At 38.7% G+C, this 18,621-nt stretch overlaps 1 protein-coding gene across 1 annotated transcript in view; it reads right to left on the bottom strand.

The window, feature by feature from the left end:
- Nucleotides 1-600: 600 nt before the first annotated feature.
- Nucleotides 601-18,621, bottom strand: part of glis3 (GLIS family zinc finger 3) — a 388,168-nt gene continuing 370,147 nt past the window's right edge. Inside the window, exon 11 of the mRNA XM_052020524.1 lies at nt 601-2,570. Within this exon, the coding sequence (XP_051876484.1) occupies nt 2,434-2,570 (137 nt within the window). The 3' untranslated portion in view covers nt 601-2,433. The remainder of the gene's footprint in view (nt 2,571-18,621) is intronic.

Below are 18,621 nucleotides of genomic sequence, written 5' to 3'. Positions count from 1 at the left end.
GAGGTAAATATTTTATGGGATCGATACAGAATAACAAATATTATGAAGGGCAATATCTTTACCCTGTCTGTTTCTTCCAGGCAGGTTTCAGGTTATGGTTCATGCTTAGTTAGTTGGTAACAGTTTGGGGTAAATCTTGCCCTAATGTGATAATTTTGTCGAATTACAAGTGGGATAGTGTATTCTAAGAATACATTCTTCTAATTTCATTAAAGTACAAATAAGATTTTTCCAAGACAGTCTTGAACAAACATAGTGATTAGGGACAACAGAGACTTTGCTAAGTGGTTACAGGATTTGAGAAGAATACTGCCACCCATTACATACAGGTAAAGGTAGACAAGAATGGTTTTATTTTTATATGAGTAACTACTGACAAGGTGCACTCAATATTGTTCCGCTTTTCCAGTTGTGGTGATGTACTGATTCGGGATGTTGAAAAGCTTGGCATTATAGTACTATTTTGAATGCAGGATAAGTTTAAGGGATGGAGCAAAGGAAAATGTGGTTCATGAATAAACTGGAGTTATCTCATTCCTTTAGACAATCCTTCTCCATTTCTAGATTAACAACAGGTAAAATGCATGATGATTTCTTATACCTTTTTATTGTTGTTTTTGAAAAAGGGGTAATCAATGGAATTGAATTTGAAAATAAACAATTGCAATTTTTTCCACCATGTCATAGACAATGAGCTATATCTTGCTGGAATAGAACATCTTATAGCAGTTGTTTTGCACTGTTTTCTATACCTATTTGAAAAGGTTTTGCATTTTAACTTGCTAGAATTGAAAGCTGATAATGGGTGGAGAAGGCATCTGGGAAAACTGTGTCCTTTGTGGATAATGGGATCACCTATCTATCTGAGGCAAAGAACTTTAAGATTGAGAAAGAAAGATAAGTGAAGGAGGAAGGATAATTAGAATCAAATAAAATTCAGAAAGAAAAGCAAAGAAAAAGTTAGGTAGATTAGATTGGGAAAGAAAAGGTAAAAACAAAAATCCCTTTTAATGTCTAAAAAAATTATAACAACAATTCCTTTGCACATGAATGGGATGGGCAGTTTGCCCAACTTTCCTAGGCAGAGAAGTTGAGAATAAAAAGGTTAGGAGAGCAGCATCGATTGACTAGCAATGTTCTGGGATTCACCAGTTACAGTGTCTTTCTTAATCTGCTCAACCTGCTGGCTGAATTGTGCATTAATAATAGTATGCATTGTTTAAATGTTGTTTATCTTCCAGCAAGATGCAGTCTAACATAGGGACAATGTTGATGTTGTTTATCTTCCAGCAAGATGCAGTCTAACATAGGGACAATGTTGTGCAGGTGAGTGTTGATTAATACACGTATACTGGATCAATAAGGATATCATGTTTTACTCATGTCACAATTTCCGTACAGTAGAATGCTGGCACATAACTCACACATTGCAAGAATTGGGATGTTATTTTTTTTATTTTCTTCTTCTGTTCTTAATGAAACAAACTTGTAAAAGCATTTTGCAACAAAACTTTGAATTTAGCGAATGAGGAGTTTAACCTTTGCTGAAATCTTGATCATTTAATGCCAAACTTCGGTAAGAAAAAAACGCTTTGATCTTTTAAACTTTGTGAATGAGACTTGGAAAATTAACCTTGCCAGAAAAATATAAATTTACATACTAATGATTTGAAAAGCGAAGAAATAAAAAATAGATATTTTAGAAAATATGTATAAAAATAGTGTGAACTTAGTAATACATATGTAAATAGGAGATAATATAAAAGCAAAACAAAAATAACCTCCTTAAAAAACACAAAACTTATCTGTTCTGGAATCTTCTCTTCACAAGCAATGATACCTGTTTCAGTAGTATGCTCCAATATTTTGTTAAAAAAACTAAGATTTTGTTTGTATCGCCATTAGTTGGAGCTTTCACCCATGTACCAGCACCCACTATGAAAAGAAATGGGTGACTGAGGCACTGTGCCATGTGCAGAGTCCTTAGTGTGGAAGCACAATTTCTGTTCGATAGCCATATTGATGAAAACACATTTTTTTTGCTCTATTTTGTGTTTAAGGAAAGAAACATAGATTAGTTAAAAAGCAAGAACACGCCATATAAAACAACATACGACCCTTCATATACATTGTGAATTCCCTTTTCTTTTGTAGAAGTAGTTTGTAATATGGCAATAGGTGAATTAGCAGTAGTTTGATTCCTTGGCTATTTCACTTCTATGAAGTACTTCCATAGCATTTGGGTTCCACTTTTCTCCTCTCAGCCGCTGGTTTATGTGAATAGCACGCTTTCTCTCTCTGAGAGGTAGGGATGTAGGGTCTGAATTCACCAGAATAACCTCATTGAGTATCAAACGGTTTAAGAATTTGTTTAAAATGGAAGAGAAAAAATTGTGAGAGATGGTCTCGTTGTAACTCTTTTTGCTCCTGTTTTTAACCCTCCGTGTAAATGGAAGACAGCTGACTAGGGCAGCGATCAATTGCATTAATTTGGAGGAAACCATTGTCTTCAGGGCAATTCCGCACCGAGTCACTGAAAATCCCAGGGGAAGTTGTTTGAAAGTCATAAACTGCAAATTTAAAGAAAATGTTAATACAATGCACAGAATAAGGACAAACTAACCTCAGAATTCAGAGTTGTGCTGGTCTAAGAACCTCAGCTCTAAATACACCAAGGACAGAGCAACAAAATTCCAACAGTGGGATCTGGCCTCAGCTTTTCTACAAAACCTACCTGCTGTAATAAAACAAGTTAAAGATTGCATCAGTTGATGTGATGGTGCCCAGTTTCAACTTAATATGACTTTCAGAATGAGTAATATCAACCCTATTACAAAGACAATTTATTGTGTACATTATTAGCCAGGTGACTCGCCAAGCCTACTGTCCCACCTTCCCAGTTCTGACAAAGGGTTTTCAACCTGAACGTTAACTGTGTTTCTCTGTCCATGATTGTTGCCTGATCTACTGAGTGTTTCCTGCATTTTCTGTTCCATGTTTCGAAATTACCTCTTCAGCAGGTGCTCAAACCGTGGCCTGTGGTGATGTGGAAACCTGCTGAACAAAAGGACATACACGATGCTATCCATATGATTATCACGGCGAGAGGGGGAGCGGAGGTTACTGTGTCACCTGGCTATGTTTCTACTGTCTGAGTGGTGTCATCAGTTTCTGTCTACAAATACTAATTATATCAATACTGTACTGAATCATCAATGATATAAAAATAAAAATTTGCTAGTGCCTAGCAATGAATATTTTAAATCAGGAAGACAGGGAATTCTGAAACAGTTCTCAATTCCACAGTGATGATAAAAAGAAAGGAAAACAAAAGATGAAGTAGTAGCAGACAATGCTGGAAGCATAAGGCGGGCTGGTCAGCTTACGATTGGCAAAAAGCTTAATGTTTAGAAAACTGGAAATAACATTTCTAAGGTAATGACCAAAAATTAAGGGGCAGAAAAAAACAACGCATGCTAAGAATTCTGACTCCTTTCATTAGATGACAGTTAATTTGCTGTAGTTGACAACATTTTTATTTGCTTATTATCATATTGAGGATGCAGCACAAAACAGGCCATTTGGCTGAAATAGTTTGTGTTGATGTCAGTGCCCAATGCTAGCCTCCCTCTATTCCAATTAACTAATTTCATACCTTCAAAATATATTTCTATTCTCTCTTCTTCTATGTATTTGTCTAATTTCCTTTGGGAAACATCTTAGCTATTTCCTGAGCCACATGTTTAATCACCATGAATAAAGACAAAAGCCACCACTTGTTCAATTCTTCCTGACAACTCTAATTTTTCTGTTCCAGCACCATCCTCATTAATCTGTTTTGCACTTTCTCTAGTGCTTCCATTTGCTTATGGGGACCAGAACTATGAACAGTACTCTAACTGTAGCCTTACCAAGATCATGTACAAGTTAAACAGAACAATTTTTGAATTATATACCTCAAGAAATAAATCCCAAGGCTTTGTTTGATTTGTAATGGCTTTGCAATGCTGCTTTTAATGATTTGTTCACTTATATCCCCATATCCCTCTCCTCTGCAACTCTATTCATTTTTACAAAATTGCCTAAGTGGATCACCTCACATCTATGTCACAGTTCATTTGCCACTTAACTGCTCAGACTGTAATTTTCTCAATGTAGTCATGTCAAGTGCAGTTTCTGATTTTGTCCATATTCCCACTGAAATATAAACTTGACTAAACAAGTCATTCTAGAGATTAGTGCATGAAGATTTAAACTGAAATTTCAGTACTGTGGCAGGATAGTACTTCACCAGTAGAAACATCATCATTCAAATGAAAAGCTAAATGAGATCAATGATACATCTGACTTCTCAGGTGGACACCAAAGATCACCTTTGTATAGCCATGGTAAAACGTGAAATACTGTACACATGCATCCACATCTGTCTGTTTGTAGTGTGCATTTCCTACTTTACAACTGTTGACTGCATTTCAAAAACAGATTGCTGGCTGCAAAGTCCTTTGAGACGATCTGAACTTGAGATAGTTGCTAAAGAAATAGAAATCTTAAATATGACTGCAATTGGAATTTGCTGTAATATACTCCTGAAAGTACACTAAACCAGTACGTCAAATGACTGTCGACTGGACCTCCCTCGTGGCATGAACCGTTGAGCCAGCTTGGCCATTATCTGGAAGCCCTCTTCCTCAGTTTCTCCTTCCTCTCCTCCTTCAAGGTGCTTTCTACATCTACTTCTTTGGTCACCCATCGAATGAATTAATATTCAAGTTATCCTAATGGGAGGACCAGATGGGTACATCAGGAGGGCATTGAAAATGTGCCCCACCCAATATTCGGTCCCGTGAATGGGGTGAGGGTGGACAGGAAATCAGGAGACATTTTGAACAGTGGGGAAGGTGGGGGTAGGGTTGGCATTTTGGGGTGGAAAGGAGCTGGTACTGGGAGAAGATTGGGATGTTCAGGTCTTGGGACCTGGGATGAGGGGAGCCAGAAGGATGCAAAGTATCTGGTTGATGTACTAGGCGAGCATCCCAGTACAACAACGAAAACCTTGTTGTCCTTTGAGTAACCAATAGTGGTTTCTCCTGGGAAATTCTCCTTCAAGATTTCTGCCACCACCCTAAAACACTTCAAAAGATGCACAGGATGGTGAATATTTCACCTCATGGACTCCTGATGCAAAAATCACACCAAAAATGCTAGGAAGCTCATGCTCAGAAATTTGGCTGCTTGGCCATTCTTAAGGTGGCGGATGACTTTTTTTTCAACTCAGTACCATATTTCTACATTAACCCAATGTCTCTTGACATCCTGAATATCTAAAAATCTATCCACCTCTGCCTTTAATATACTCAGCAATTCAACCTCTACAGCCGTCTTGGGTAGAGAAGTCCTATAATTCACTACCTTCTGGGTGAAGGAGTCTCTTCTCATCTCAGTCCGGAATGGCTGACCCTTATTTTGAGACTGTGACCTCCAGTTCTAGATACCTTAGCTAGAGGAAACATCAACTCTGCAACCATCCTGTCAAGCCCCATAAGAACTTTGTACATTTCAATGAGATCATCTCTCATTCTTCCAAACTCTAGATAGTACAGACCCAGTCTGCTTAATCTCTTCTTGATTACCATCCCAGGAATCAACCTGGTGAACCTTCTCTGCACTCCCTCAGTTGCAACTATATCCTTCCTCAGGAAGGCATACCAGATCTTTACACAATATTCTGATGCAGTCTCATCAGAATCTGATATAATTGAAACAAGACATCTTGTACTTGAGAAAATGAAAATAAAAAAAATTGCAGATGCTAGAAATCCGAAATAAAAACAGAAAATGCCAGAAACACTTATCAGGTCAGGCAACGCCTGTAGAATGAGAAACAAATGTAATGTTTCAGGTCAAGGACAGGTCTGAGCTGCTGAGTGTTTCCAGCATTTTCTGTTTTTTTTTATTATGTTTGTACTCAAATCCTCTTGCAATAAAGACCAATGTACTGTTTGTCTTCTTAATTGCTTGCCATACCGGTTTGTTAACTTTCAGTGATTCATATACAAGGACAACCAGGTCTCTCTGAAAAGCAAAACCTTTTAATCTCTCAGTATTTAAAAAACAAAATTAGTGTTTTTATTTTTATTCTATCAAAGTGGACAATCTCGCATTTTTCCACAATGTACTACGTCCGCCATGTCCTCAAATGCATTCTGCACCCTCCTTACAACCCTCATTGCCACCTGCCTCTAATATCATCAGCAAACATGTATCTATTATGTTTGATTCTCCCCATGCAAATCATTGATAATAGATTGGGAACAGTGGGATCTCAGCTGCATCCCTGTGGCACCCTCTGGTCACAGCCTCCCAGCACGAAAATGATTCCTTTCCTCCTACTCTGTTTGCTGTCTGATAACCAAATCTGCACTGCTATAATAGATTCCAGCACTTTCCCTAGCATTCATGTCAGGCCTTATTTTCTTTCTCTCTCGTCTCTTAATTAGTGGGATTACATTTGCTACCTTCTAGTTTGTGGGAACCATTCTAGGGTCTTCAGAATTTTGGAAGATGACAATTAATGCATCTATTATTTTCAAAGCCACCTCCTTCAAAATCTTGGAATGTAGATCATTTGGTCCTTAAGATTTACTGCCTTTCAGTGTCTACCTAATAATTCTCAACTGTTTCTGGGAGGTTTTCTGTGTCTGCTTCCATGAGGAAAGACACATGATATTTGTTTAATTTCTCTCCCATTTCTTTGTTCCCAAATCAAATATCTCCTGCCTCAGTTTGCTAGTATCCACGTTAACTTTAGTTCATCTTTTCTTTTTTACATATCTATAAAAGATTGCTTTTATGTTTCTTCCCAGAATACTCATATGCTACTTTCTTTTTCCTTATCTGTGCTTGGTTCTCCTTTGCTGACTTCTGAAATTTTCCAACTCCTCAGGCTTACATACTTTTCTTGTAAATTAAAAGCCTTTTCCTTTGGTTTAATTCTATCAACCTCTCCTGATCGCCATGGCTAAACCATTTTTCCCATTGCATTTTTTTTGCCTTATCAGATGGAATCTATGTATTAGCCATTGCTTATTTATTATTATGCCTTTTAGTGTAGTTTTCCAATACAACATAACCAATTCATGGCTCCCTAGTTTGTTTCAATCTAGCTTCAGACTGAACCAAATGACTTACAGTTTTTATATAAAACTTTATTACTGGTGCCGAAAAGTACCTTGGCTGCCTGGTGCCAGCATGAAGGACAATTAATGTTTAGTCATTGCACAATACTTGATCTAAAATAACCTGTTCTCTCACTGTTTTCTCAATACACTGATCTAGAAATCCATCGTTATTATTTTTATTACATGAATACACCCTTCATCATATTACTGCTGTTCTGGCTTGCCCAGATTAAATGTAAATTAAGGTACCCCATAATTATATTACATTGGTTACCTGCACCTCTAGTTTCCTGATTTTTCTCTATGCCCTGTATTACCACATCTGTCTGGGGCCTATAGACAACTTTTTTCAGCACTTTGATGTTTCTGGTGTCACGAACCAGCAACAAAAGAAACACACTGAGCATGATTCAGTGTTAAAAACTATTTTATTAATCACTACTTATGATAATACGTAAAATAAAAGTAAAAATGTTAGTATGTTAGAATTCAAAAATGTTAAACCTCGAACGTTAACCCCAAAACTAAACTCGTCGTGTGTGTGTGTGACAAAGTCCAAAACTCCCAGTTCCGGAATGGTTCTTAAAGTTCAGTTCCGCAAGCCATAAGGTGAAACATGAGCAAGGGCTTCTTCAACAACCACCATTGTCTGAAGATAAGACGTAGACGTAGAGAAACATAGAGAGAGTAAATACGAAATCCAAATGTTCCACGATGGAACCCAAACGACACTTCAGTGTTTACTCGGTAGTGACTTCCTCACCCCGAAAAGCATCCGAACCGTGGTCGTCCACACATAAATACCTGTTTCCTTCTACAGGTCAGCAACATAGTGAACTCCACTGGATTACTTCCAACTTCCATACATGGATTTCTATGGCAAACACAGTTATTGTTTCTCATCCATCGATAGAGAAAACAAGCAGGCTGGTGTCTCTCTCCCTTCTCTCTCTCTCTCCTTCTTCTTCTTCTTCTTCTTCTTCTTCTTCTTCTGACCTCTTCAACAACGTCATTACGTCCTTTATCTTCTATTGACGTAAGCACGCCCCACACACACATACACACACACACACTCTATCTTAAAGGGACTTTCACTGAGTCTGTAACACTGGTTTATTTAATTCCCAGCATAGGTCACTCTGCAACCATTGATCACTGTAATAACTAATAGGTTCTATTTTTTTCCATGTTTCTTTGTAACACAGAAGAAGGAAATTCATTGTACCAATTTATTTCTAATTATGCCATTAATTCACTAATCGTGTTATGAGTGCTGTGCGCAATCAAAAAAAGATTTTTGTTTTGTCTTGACTTTTTCCTTGCTATGACTCTAACTGGAGGCATACTCTTATGTTTGAATGCGCTTTCCTTCCTGACAGACTCCTGTTAACATTACCCATTTTGCTAGTCTGTACTATTGCTCTGCTCTGACTTTTTAACTGTCAAAATCACTACTATTTAGTTTAATGCCTACAGCCTTAATTATGTGAGTCACTCAGAAACTGGTCCTATCCTGATTCAAGTGAAGCCCAACCCAACGGAACAGCTCATTTTCCCTAGTACTGGTGCCAATGACCCGTGAACTGAAATCCAGTCACAATAATGTTGAGCCACGCATTCAATTCTCTGGTCTTATTTATTTCTATGCAAATTTGTATGTTGCTATGGCTGCAATTCCCCTTTGTAGTTCTGTTTTTTACTTTAGACCTTTGTTGCTCATATTCCTGAGTGGAACCTTCTTCCTTGTCTATGTCATTGATTCCACAACAACAGGATCTTTCCTCTCCCACTCCAAATTCCTTTCCAGTTCTGAGGAGATGTCCTTCATGCTGGCACCAGGCAGGTAATGCAGCCTCTGGGACTTATACCTGTATCTGCAGAGAACATTATCTATTCTCTCTTCAAATGGTGCTACAGTGGGCTTGCTTATCTGCTCAGCAGTTTTACTCTCATTCACGGAGGCTGCAAAAACCTCATGTCTGTTGGACAGGAGCAAGGGGGTGAAGAATGAGACTCCCTGCAAAAGTATATTCTGGATCCCCTGCCTCATTCAGTCACACCCTTCTGCCACTCTTTGCTGACCAATTCTATTAGACTTCATCTAAAAGATGTGACTGCCTCCTGCCACAAAGTAAGCAAGTTGCTTCACCAATCTACCAGAATGCAAGGGCCCCACTCCCCACTCCAGTGCATCATAACACATGAATCTTGGATTCCTCATCAATTTTGAGCCAAAGTTCCCTGAGCTGCAGATGTGCTTTCCAAAGATTCTAATAATTCATCCGTCACATCAATTCCCATATACACCAGCTGTAACACATCACCTGCCTTGTTATACTCATCTTAAGCATTTATTCAATCAATTTACTTAATTCTCTCACCATCACACTTACTTCACCAAAGTTCCTCACTCACCCAAGTCAACAATTATTGGATGCTGTGTTAGGGAGTAGCAGCCATAATCAATAGGAGTAGTGTAGTAGCCATTAATACAAACCAAAAACAGCCCACAAATTCTTTCAAATGCAACCTACAAGCAGTAAGGACAGCTGTGTAAATAAACACTGCATCTGTGAAGAGAGCAGACTAGCAACTCACAGTGGGAGGCTGCTTGAAAGATATATTTTGGAAACTGACATGACCATGAGATATTCTGGTATGCACTAGCCACATGTACAGACAATAGAGCTATCTAGACTGGACTACTTTGAACCAAGGTATCTTGAGCTAAGATACTTTGCACCAGTGTGACAAAGATTAAGGAAGATTCCAGACTTGCTGTTTTGCCATTTTGCGCATCAAGTTGTCAAGGTTATATTTGTTCTGTCCATCAATACTCAGGGTGTGTCTGTGTACCCAGAGAGCCAACCCCCACAATTCTGTAAGAAAAGAAGGAAATTTTGTATGTCTGGGATTTATCCTCAGAAGCTTTTAGAATATTGATATGAACTCTCTTGTCTCAATAAAGGTGTTCGCTGATTTTATCATTTAAGATGTGCTCCCTTTGTAAATATATAACTTTATGGAACTATTTGTTCACACCCAAATATTGAACTATACTATGCACAGTAACTATTGAAATTGTATCTGATCACATACTGTAATCTTTGTACCTAAAGGCTATAAAAACTCAAACACAGATTCTCCTCACTTGCCACTCCTGTGCATCTGCTTGTGCTGAATAAAGATCTGTTACATCCAGACATCCAACCTCCATGTTGCTCATTCAAAGTCACAACTGCTCTCTCAAGATGTTGTGCTAAAAACACACTGTGCTTCCAGCTAGGCTCACTGATTTCTCAGGTATCAGTATCTTTATGTCACTGACTTAAATTCAGTAGTTTTATCTAGTTATCCAATTACCAGGGAGACTTAAAAGCTGCTTGCTTATCACTTTATGTCATTGCAATTAAAACTACCAGATTAAGAGAATTTAACTGTAAAACTGAACAATTTTTTAAAATTAAAATAAACTCACCAAAGTCCATCAAACTATGGGGCCTCCAGCTCCCACTCTAATTTTACTATTGGTGGATCTCTGTCTCCTGTATTCCTCTAAAATTCACGGGGCTTCTGACTGTGTTATCTCTAAACTCATGGTCATTTCAGCATCTTGCTTCAGAAAATATATTGACGTCTTATTGCATAATGCTGGAAAAACCATGCCATTGACTTTCTTGCTTTTTCTTTCTCGTATTTACTTTGCATCCATCTATTTGTGAAATATCGTGTACAATTTTCCCTTCAAAGGCATTGTGGTTGTGATATCCTATTGCTGTACTCTGAGAGTGATCTGAATAGTGCCCATTGATTTACTCCAAGTCCAGTGTAAGATGCACAATGTTCTTGTGAAATATGGGTAGCCTGACATATGGGCTTTGTGTCATCTTAAAAAGCAGGTAACTTGCTTGGCATAGCTTTACATGGGCTTTTCTGTTATCAGGTCACCACTCTAGTGTGACCTTAAACATAATTTTTTATTGTCCAATGATTGATTTTGGCTACAACCCTCAAGTTCAACAACAAAATACATAAAAACACTCACCCATATGATCCCTGGACAAATAGTAAATAGTTTTTATTTCATGCCTTAGGCATATAATTGTATGGATCAGGAATATTCTAACTTGCATTAGACATCTAGTTGAGTTTGTAACCAGGGTTTGCAGAGAAGATGAAATTGTACAGGATTGCGAGACTTCACTCATGTGGAGAGATTAGATATTAGATGATTATTCACCTTAGTTCAAAGAATGTTAAGGTAGATTTAATGAAATTGTTCAAAAGAGGGAATACGTTGCAGGGATACAGGGAGAGGTGGAATTGCATTGAAGGGATTGCTCTTTTGGGAGGTGACATGAACCCGATGGGCTGAATAGCCTATTTCTGTGTCACAGTTGGTAGGAGAACTTGTGGGGCAGAGGAACTGTATGGACACAAACAGGGTAGGAGAGGATTGTGGAAACTGTTCTTGAAATTTTGGCAAAAGAAGTGCCCCAAACCCCACCTCTGCCTTGTGTATAGGTGAAGCATCAATGGAAAGATGTGGCCAGACTGATGGGCTAAAAAACTTGGTCCTGGTACCGCAAGAGGTTTGGAAACTTGACTAGTGTGGTGAAGTCAGGTGTAGATTGTTGCATTTCCCATTTGGTGGTGCTGGAGACTACAATCTTGCACCCGCACAACACTCGCACACATCCCTCACATCTTACACAGACCTACTGCTATTCAATCATGGCAGCTCTTTCACAAACACACGAACAAAACATTCTTAATTTTCTCTTGCAAGAAAATGTTTTTGGCAAACAGCAGCTTCAAGAACAAGTTAAATTGGCTTCCTCTCATGCCTTGACTCTCAGATAATTAGAGGAGAGAGTGCTGGCAGCCATGGGCTTAGCTTCTACAGAACTAGTGGTAAATTGATAAATTGGTTTATTATTGTCACATGTACCGAGATACAGTGAAAAACTTTGTTTTGCATGCCGTCCATACTGAACATTTCATCATATCAGTACATTGAGGTAGTACAAGGGAATAGCAGTAACAGAATGCAGAAGATACAGTTACAGAGAAAGGGCAGTGCAGGCAGACAATAAGGTGCAAGGGCCACACCACGGCAGATTGTGAGGCCAAGAGTCCATCTTATTGTACAAGGGTCCGTTCAATTGTCTTATAACAGCGGGATAGAAGCTGCCCTTGAGCCTGGTGATATGCGCTTTCAGGCTTTTGTGTCTAGTAGATTGGAAATTACTGGTATACTCTGCCTTCTCACATCGTACCATTTGTCATTCCACAGACTCTTCTGCCTTATATCAATTCCGTCCCTCCCTTCACATGATCATATCCTTGTACCTTTCTCATTTTGCATATATGGGATGTCCTATTTAGCTGGGCCCTGGTGAACTGTGGCTGTCAAGGAGGAGCAAAATGTATCATTGTATTTTCATCCACCTGCCCAAATTTTGCTGCTCCAAATATAGTGGAGAGTAGTTTAGGAGTAAGATCTATATGAGGTGAGTCGCCAGACAGTAGTAGCCAGCAGCTAAGCCAAGCGGAAAGGGCTGTTAGTGTGCCAATGTCCTAGAGGGAGAGGTTGCATACCTCTGCTCTATAATGACACCAAGATTGAGCGTGTAGTGGACAGCGAGGAAGGCTATCAAAACTTGCAATGTGATCTTGACCAGCTAGGTAAATGGTCTGAAAAACGGCAGATGGAATTTAATGCAGACAAGCGTGAGGTGTTGCACTTTGGGAGGACAAACCAGGGCAATACTTACTTAGTGAATGGTAGGGCACTGAGGTGTGCGGTAGAACAAAGGGACCTGGGAATACAGATCCATAATTCCTTGAAAGTGGCATCACAGAGTAGGCAGGCACAGTGGTGTAGCGGTTAGTGTAACGCTATTACAGCGCCAGTGACCCGGGTTCGATTCCGGCCACTGTCTGTAAGGAGTTTGTACGTTCTCCCCATGACTGCATGGGTTTCCTCTGGGTGCTCTGGTTTCCTCCCACATTCCAAAGACATATGGGTTAGGAAGTTGTGGGTATGCTATGTTGGCGCCGGAAGCGTGGCGACACTTGCGGGTTGCCCCCAGAACACTCTACGCAAAAGATGTATTTCACTGTGTGTTTCGATGTACATGTGACTAATAAAGATTTCTTATCTTTAGGGTTGTAAAGCAAGCTTTTGGCACTTTGGCCTTCATAAATCAAACCACTGAGTACAGGAGTTTGGATGTTATGTTGAAGTTGTACAAGACGTTAGTGAGGTTGAATTTAGAGTATTGTGTACAGTTCTGATCAACAGCCTACAGGAAAGATATCAATAAGCTTGAAAGAGTGCAGAAAAAAATTACAAGGACGTTGCTGGGAATTGAGGACCTGAGTTATAGGGAAAGGTTGAAAAGGTTAGGACTTTATTCCCTGGAGTGCAGGAGAATGAGGGGAGTTCTCACAGAGGTATACAAAATGACGAGGGGTATAGATAGGGTGAATGCATGCAGGCTTGTTCCCCTAAGGTTGGGTGAGACTAGAACTAGAGGACATAGGTTTAGGGTGAAAGGTGAAATATATAAGGGGAATCTGAGGGGAAACTTCTTCACTGAGAGGGTGGTGCGAGTGTGCCAGCAGAAGTGGTAGATGTGGGTTCAATTGTAACATTTAAGAGAAGTTTGGATAGGTACATGGATAGGAGGGGTTTGGAGGGATATGGTCTGGGTGCAGGTAAATGGGATTAGGCAGAAGATCAGGTGGCATGGACTAGATGGGTTGAAGGGGCTGTTTCAGTGCTGTAGTAGTCTATGACTGTATAAGACTCAGATGGGAGATATAATGGAGAAGCCCTTGGAAGGATGTTGAACAGGCCCTGAGCAATGTACCCGGTATTGTCAACCTTGCCCACGTTTGCATGAAATGTCAAGGAACCTGTCTAAGTCTACTTTTGCATGGGTGTCTACTGAAAGCCTAGAGAACATACATTTCAACATTGAATGGCAGCCAATTCCACGTCGATGTTTATTGATGACCTTACCACAGTACAACTTCTGAAGGAAGGGACTTCAGCTTTCACTCTCATAGGGAGAGACCATACAACGTTTCATCATTTAAGGAAATTTCGGACTATTGCCATGGAAGCTCTACCATTGAAATTCAGACTGCTGGTCATCCAAAAATGTCAGGGGTCAAACAGGGATTAGGCTAGATGGCTGAGTTATCTGAGCAATTTATATTCATCCACAACACTGGATCTAGATGGTCACAGTCAGCTGCATAGCCACCAATCAGTTCAATACGTTATGGTAGAATTTAAAAGAACTGAAAACTGAAACAATTCAGAGATGCTGAATTGAACCTAGTCCCTTCTAATTTAATGTAATTACATAGATTTTGTTCATCTGTAATCAATGATGCACTTCTCTCTCTCTCTTTTCTCACTCCCTGAGTCCATTAAGGTTAGGTTCCTTCCTCACTGATAGCTAAGCCAAAAATCTGTTTCCAGGACTCTATGATCCCCAGATCCAGATGTTAGGTGCATAGGGTCGATCAGAACAACTCAGGTTTTCCATTGCTTTACTGAGCAAATGGAAGGGTTTATGGCATCTGTGACAAGCATAGAACAAAAGTTCTCTCTTGTTTTGGTCTGATTGCTTTCCATTTGAAATTCGGCACAGAAAAAAATAACGACTTTAAAAAGCCACCTGCACACCCTCAAGCTACTTTGCTACCCATATTGCAAAAGTTGTTGTGGTCTCCTTGGAAGCAAGCTTCAGAGGTGCCCAACATATACGTGCAGACTTTATAATTGATTCAATTAGGAATCTGCTTTTTTTAATGCAAGTGGGACTTATGGCAATTAGCTCAGATTTAGAGAAAGAAAGTTATTCAAGAATAAAACAAAATGAAGGTTCATAGACAGACAGACAGTTGACATCACACAAATACAGAAAGGGATAAGAAGAGGGGAGTTGTGTACGTAGTAGGGGCATTTAGAGATTTCATTTAACACTTGGGTTTGACTATTTTTGTTATTTTCACTTTGAGAATGTGGATGATAAAATTTCTATTATGATCAATAATATGGTTGTTTTCTTTGTTCAGACAATACATTTGTTTCATCAATTAAAATCAGATATCCAATGCGATGTTCTATCATTAAAAAAAACCTGGAGCTGGGTCTTGTGGTATCCAAGTAATTATAAATATAGGTAACAAACTAGAATGTTTTGCTGTTCTGGATGTGTTATTGAATGTTAATCTGTATTGTAAATATACTGAGGTTGAGAGGGAGTTACTGCTGGGTGCATAGGACAGTCATGAGTAGTTCTGGGCGTAGGTGGCCTGACTTCCAATCACACTATCTCACCATGAGTGGTAGCACTCTGGGCTGAAGGGCAACATTGAGGGCATCGTCAAAGTGTTGTGGTAGGAGCACAATTGCTGATACCCTGAGAGAAAACAGCTGATTCATTATCCACAGTGTAGGGCATCAGCAACCTTAGCAGATTGTTTGAATGCTGTGGCACCCTTAAAGACCATTCCAACAGTGTGATGCAAAGCCATAAAAGCAGCAATCAGTACTTGTGGGAATGGCACTTAAACAAATTTTAGCACGTGGTTTTCAGCTTGACTGAATTTCTACCCTTCTGTCTCTCCATATTTTTCTTCCTTAAAGAGCCACTTTAAAACTTATCAGTATGACCAACCTTCCTGTCATCTGCTCTAATGTATCCTTTGGCAGAGTGTCAATTATTTGTTTGATTATGTTCTTGCGGGTTTCTCATACTTGCAAGGGTGGAGGTGAAAGGAGTAAAACAATTTATAGAGAAGGTTTGACATACGTAAAGGAATTCAATGGTTATCTTTGCTCCCCAAAAGCATAACATGTGTTTAGCTTATGAACATATTGTGTAAGGAACATAATTCTTACTCAAAAGAATAATTCATGGAACTCCAACACAATGATTTATATTCTGCCAATGTCCACGATTCACTTAGGAATACGTAGATTATTAAATATCAGGAAGATGGTATTTAAATTCCAGGCATGAATCATTAATATGACAACTGAATCACATTTTGCCAGCACCAGACACTTGATTATAGCCTTGCTAAAGGCTCAGTATTAGCACTATTGTCCTGGAATCAGAACGTTGTAGATTTAAGTCCTGCCCCAGGAACATGTTTAAAATTTAGGTTGACTCTCCAGTGCAGTCCTGAGGAAGGGAATTTCTGCAATATTGAAGGTATGATCCATGAACCAAAACTGAGGCCTCAATTACCCTCTCTGTTTAATGTAAAGTTAATTTACTCTATATTTTGAATTCATTTATGAGAATTTTGGCATCACTGGTAAGGTGGACATTTATTGCCCATTCCTTGAACAGCAAGCTATCGTTGATAATGAAGAGGAGCAGAGAAAATCTTCTCAGCAAAATTTACCCCTCAAATTAAATTACAAAAGCAAATTATCTGGTCATTTTGTTCATTGTTACTTGTGTGGCATTGGCTCATGCATTTACATTTTTCAACTGTGACTATACTTCAAAGGGGCTTCAATGACCACAAACTGCTTTGGGACATTCTGAAGTCACGATAGGCGATACCTAAATGCAAGCCGCTTATTATTCTTTCCACAAATTAATATTACAGAATCCATGGAGTTTTTCCAGAAATGCTGCCAAAGTGAAGAGCAGGAGTAGATCTAAGGAAATTCATAGAATACGGCAGAAGGATTGTAAAAGGGCAATTGAAGTTACCGGATGATGTCAAGTAGCATAAGGGCAATTGATGTTAAGCTACTTCAGGGTGTGTGGTTGTTAGAAACTTTGTTACAGCTTGAAAGATATCCATACATCTGCTATTTTATATAACATATTGTTAAATATTTACTGTGCAGTGTTTCCCATAGTCGAACTTTGCCAGCTGGCTCTATAATAATGCATAAAACCTCCATGTTATGAAAGCGAGGGAAATTCTGTCTTTCAGATTTCCTTCCTATTTTAAGATCTCCTGGTTCCACATACCTTCCTAAAGTGGAGAAGATGCTCTGTTATCTCTGTCATGCTACACTGTAACTAGTTGCTAGGAGTTACATTAATAGGGAGTGGCATCCAGGACGAGTGAGAAATATGCTTACTTCTACCTTACTTCTACTTCTATCTGATAATTTGATTAACATCAGAAATTCACCAGATGGGAAATTCCTGGCATGTATCCACATTCTTCAAAGCATGGATCATTACTGATGCCTTTCAGTGGCAGTGAAGAGGATATTTGTTTATTTAAATTTCTTCCAATATTCCATCATTTTACATATTGGTGAAGTCACTACTTTTCCATACAAGCTAATGGGATCATGCAAAGATTTAATAAGCTTTATGTCTCAGATAATTTGTTTTGTCATGATTTTCTGTGTTATTTTAAAAGGTTTCAGCTGCAGCATGAAGTGACCTAAAATAAATGCAACGTAAGTTGTTTCTTTTCCCAAGTAGATCAAAGGTCCATAGTCACTATTTTCTGCCAAACTAGTAATGCAAAAAATATATATCACAAGAGAAATTATTACTACAATTGATGCAAAATATTGAAAGGTCTCAGAAGTTTAAAACTGAAATCTATTCAGAAACTCCAAATTAAATTTCTAAGGACCTGATTGCCCTCATCAGATCTTTGTTCCAGACAAGATATTTTAAATGGAGCTCAAGAAGGAAAACCTTTCACCGTTGTTCCATAGCAATTGCTGCTTAGGCACAATGAGGTTTGCTGTGGCAGGACCACAGTCAAAATGGTGCACTAAGGTGCACTTCAATTTCTAGGCACATATCCTTTGTGACTCATTGTTCATAATTCTTCCTATTCATTTTAAAGCATTCTAGTAAGGGGGGCGCCAACCACATTGTGGCTAATTGTTTTTCTGAGATTCCAACAAGATACTGAAATGATTAATGAAAATATTTTTACTTTTAAGACCCACCAATGGGCAGGACTTCATGACTGCAAACTTTTAAGGTCCTGGTGTGGTTTTTACATATACCAAATGCTCATTCATGTAGAGTTCTCGAGACAGTTTGTGACATCTAAATATGGCCATTCTTCAACCAAATAGGTAAACTTAAAATATGTTGTTCTAGCTTCTCTCTTTTAGACTGATTTGCAAGATTTACCCTGTCTGTTTTAAGCTTTACCTTTAAATTTATAATATGAAAATAACCTTTGTGACCCAGGCTTTGCTTAATTACCAATGTTTAATAAAACCAAGTATATGTATAAGTATTGGTTTTTTAATAAGACTGGAAGCAATAATTGAAGAAATATTATTGGCCAATGTCCAAAATCAAATTTTGTTCTGGTACAATTGAATCCTGACAAATGCATAACTAGTCTGCCAAGAAAAGATCTGCTTCATTCAAGATTATGCTTCATCAGATTTTTATCTAGTTCATAT

This window comes from Pristis pectinata, chromosome 7 (genome assembly GCF_009764475.1).
Source record: "Pristis pectinata isolate sPriPec2 chromosome 7, sPriPec2.1.pri, whole genome shotgun sequence".
Lineage (NCBI taxonomy): Eukaryota > Metazoa > Chordata > Chondrichthyes > Rhinopristiformes > Pristidae > Pristis > Pristis pectinata.
This window is presented reverse-complemented; position numbering and strand designations above follow the sequence as displayed.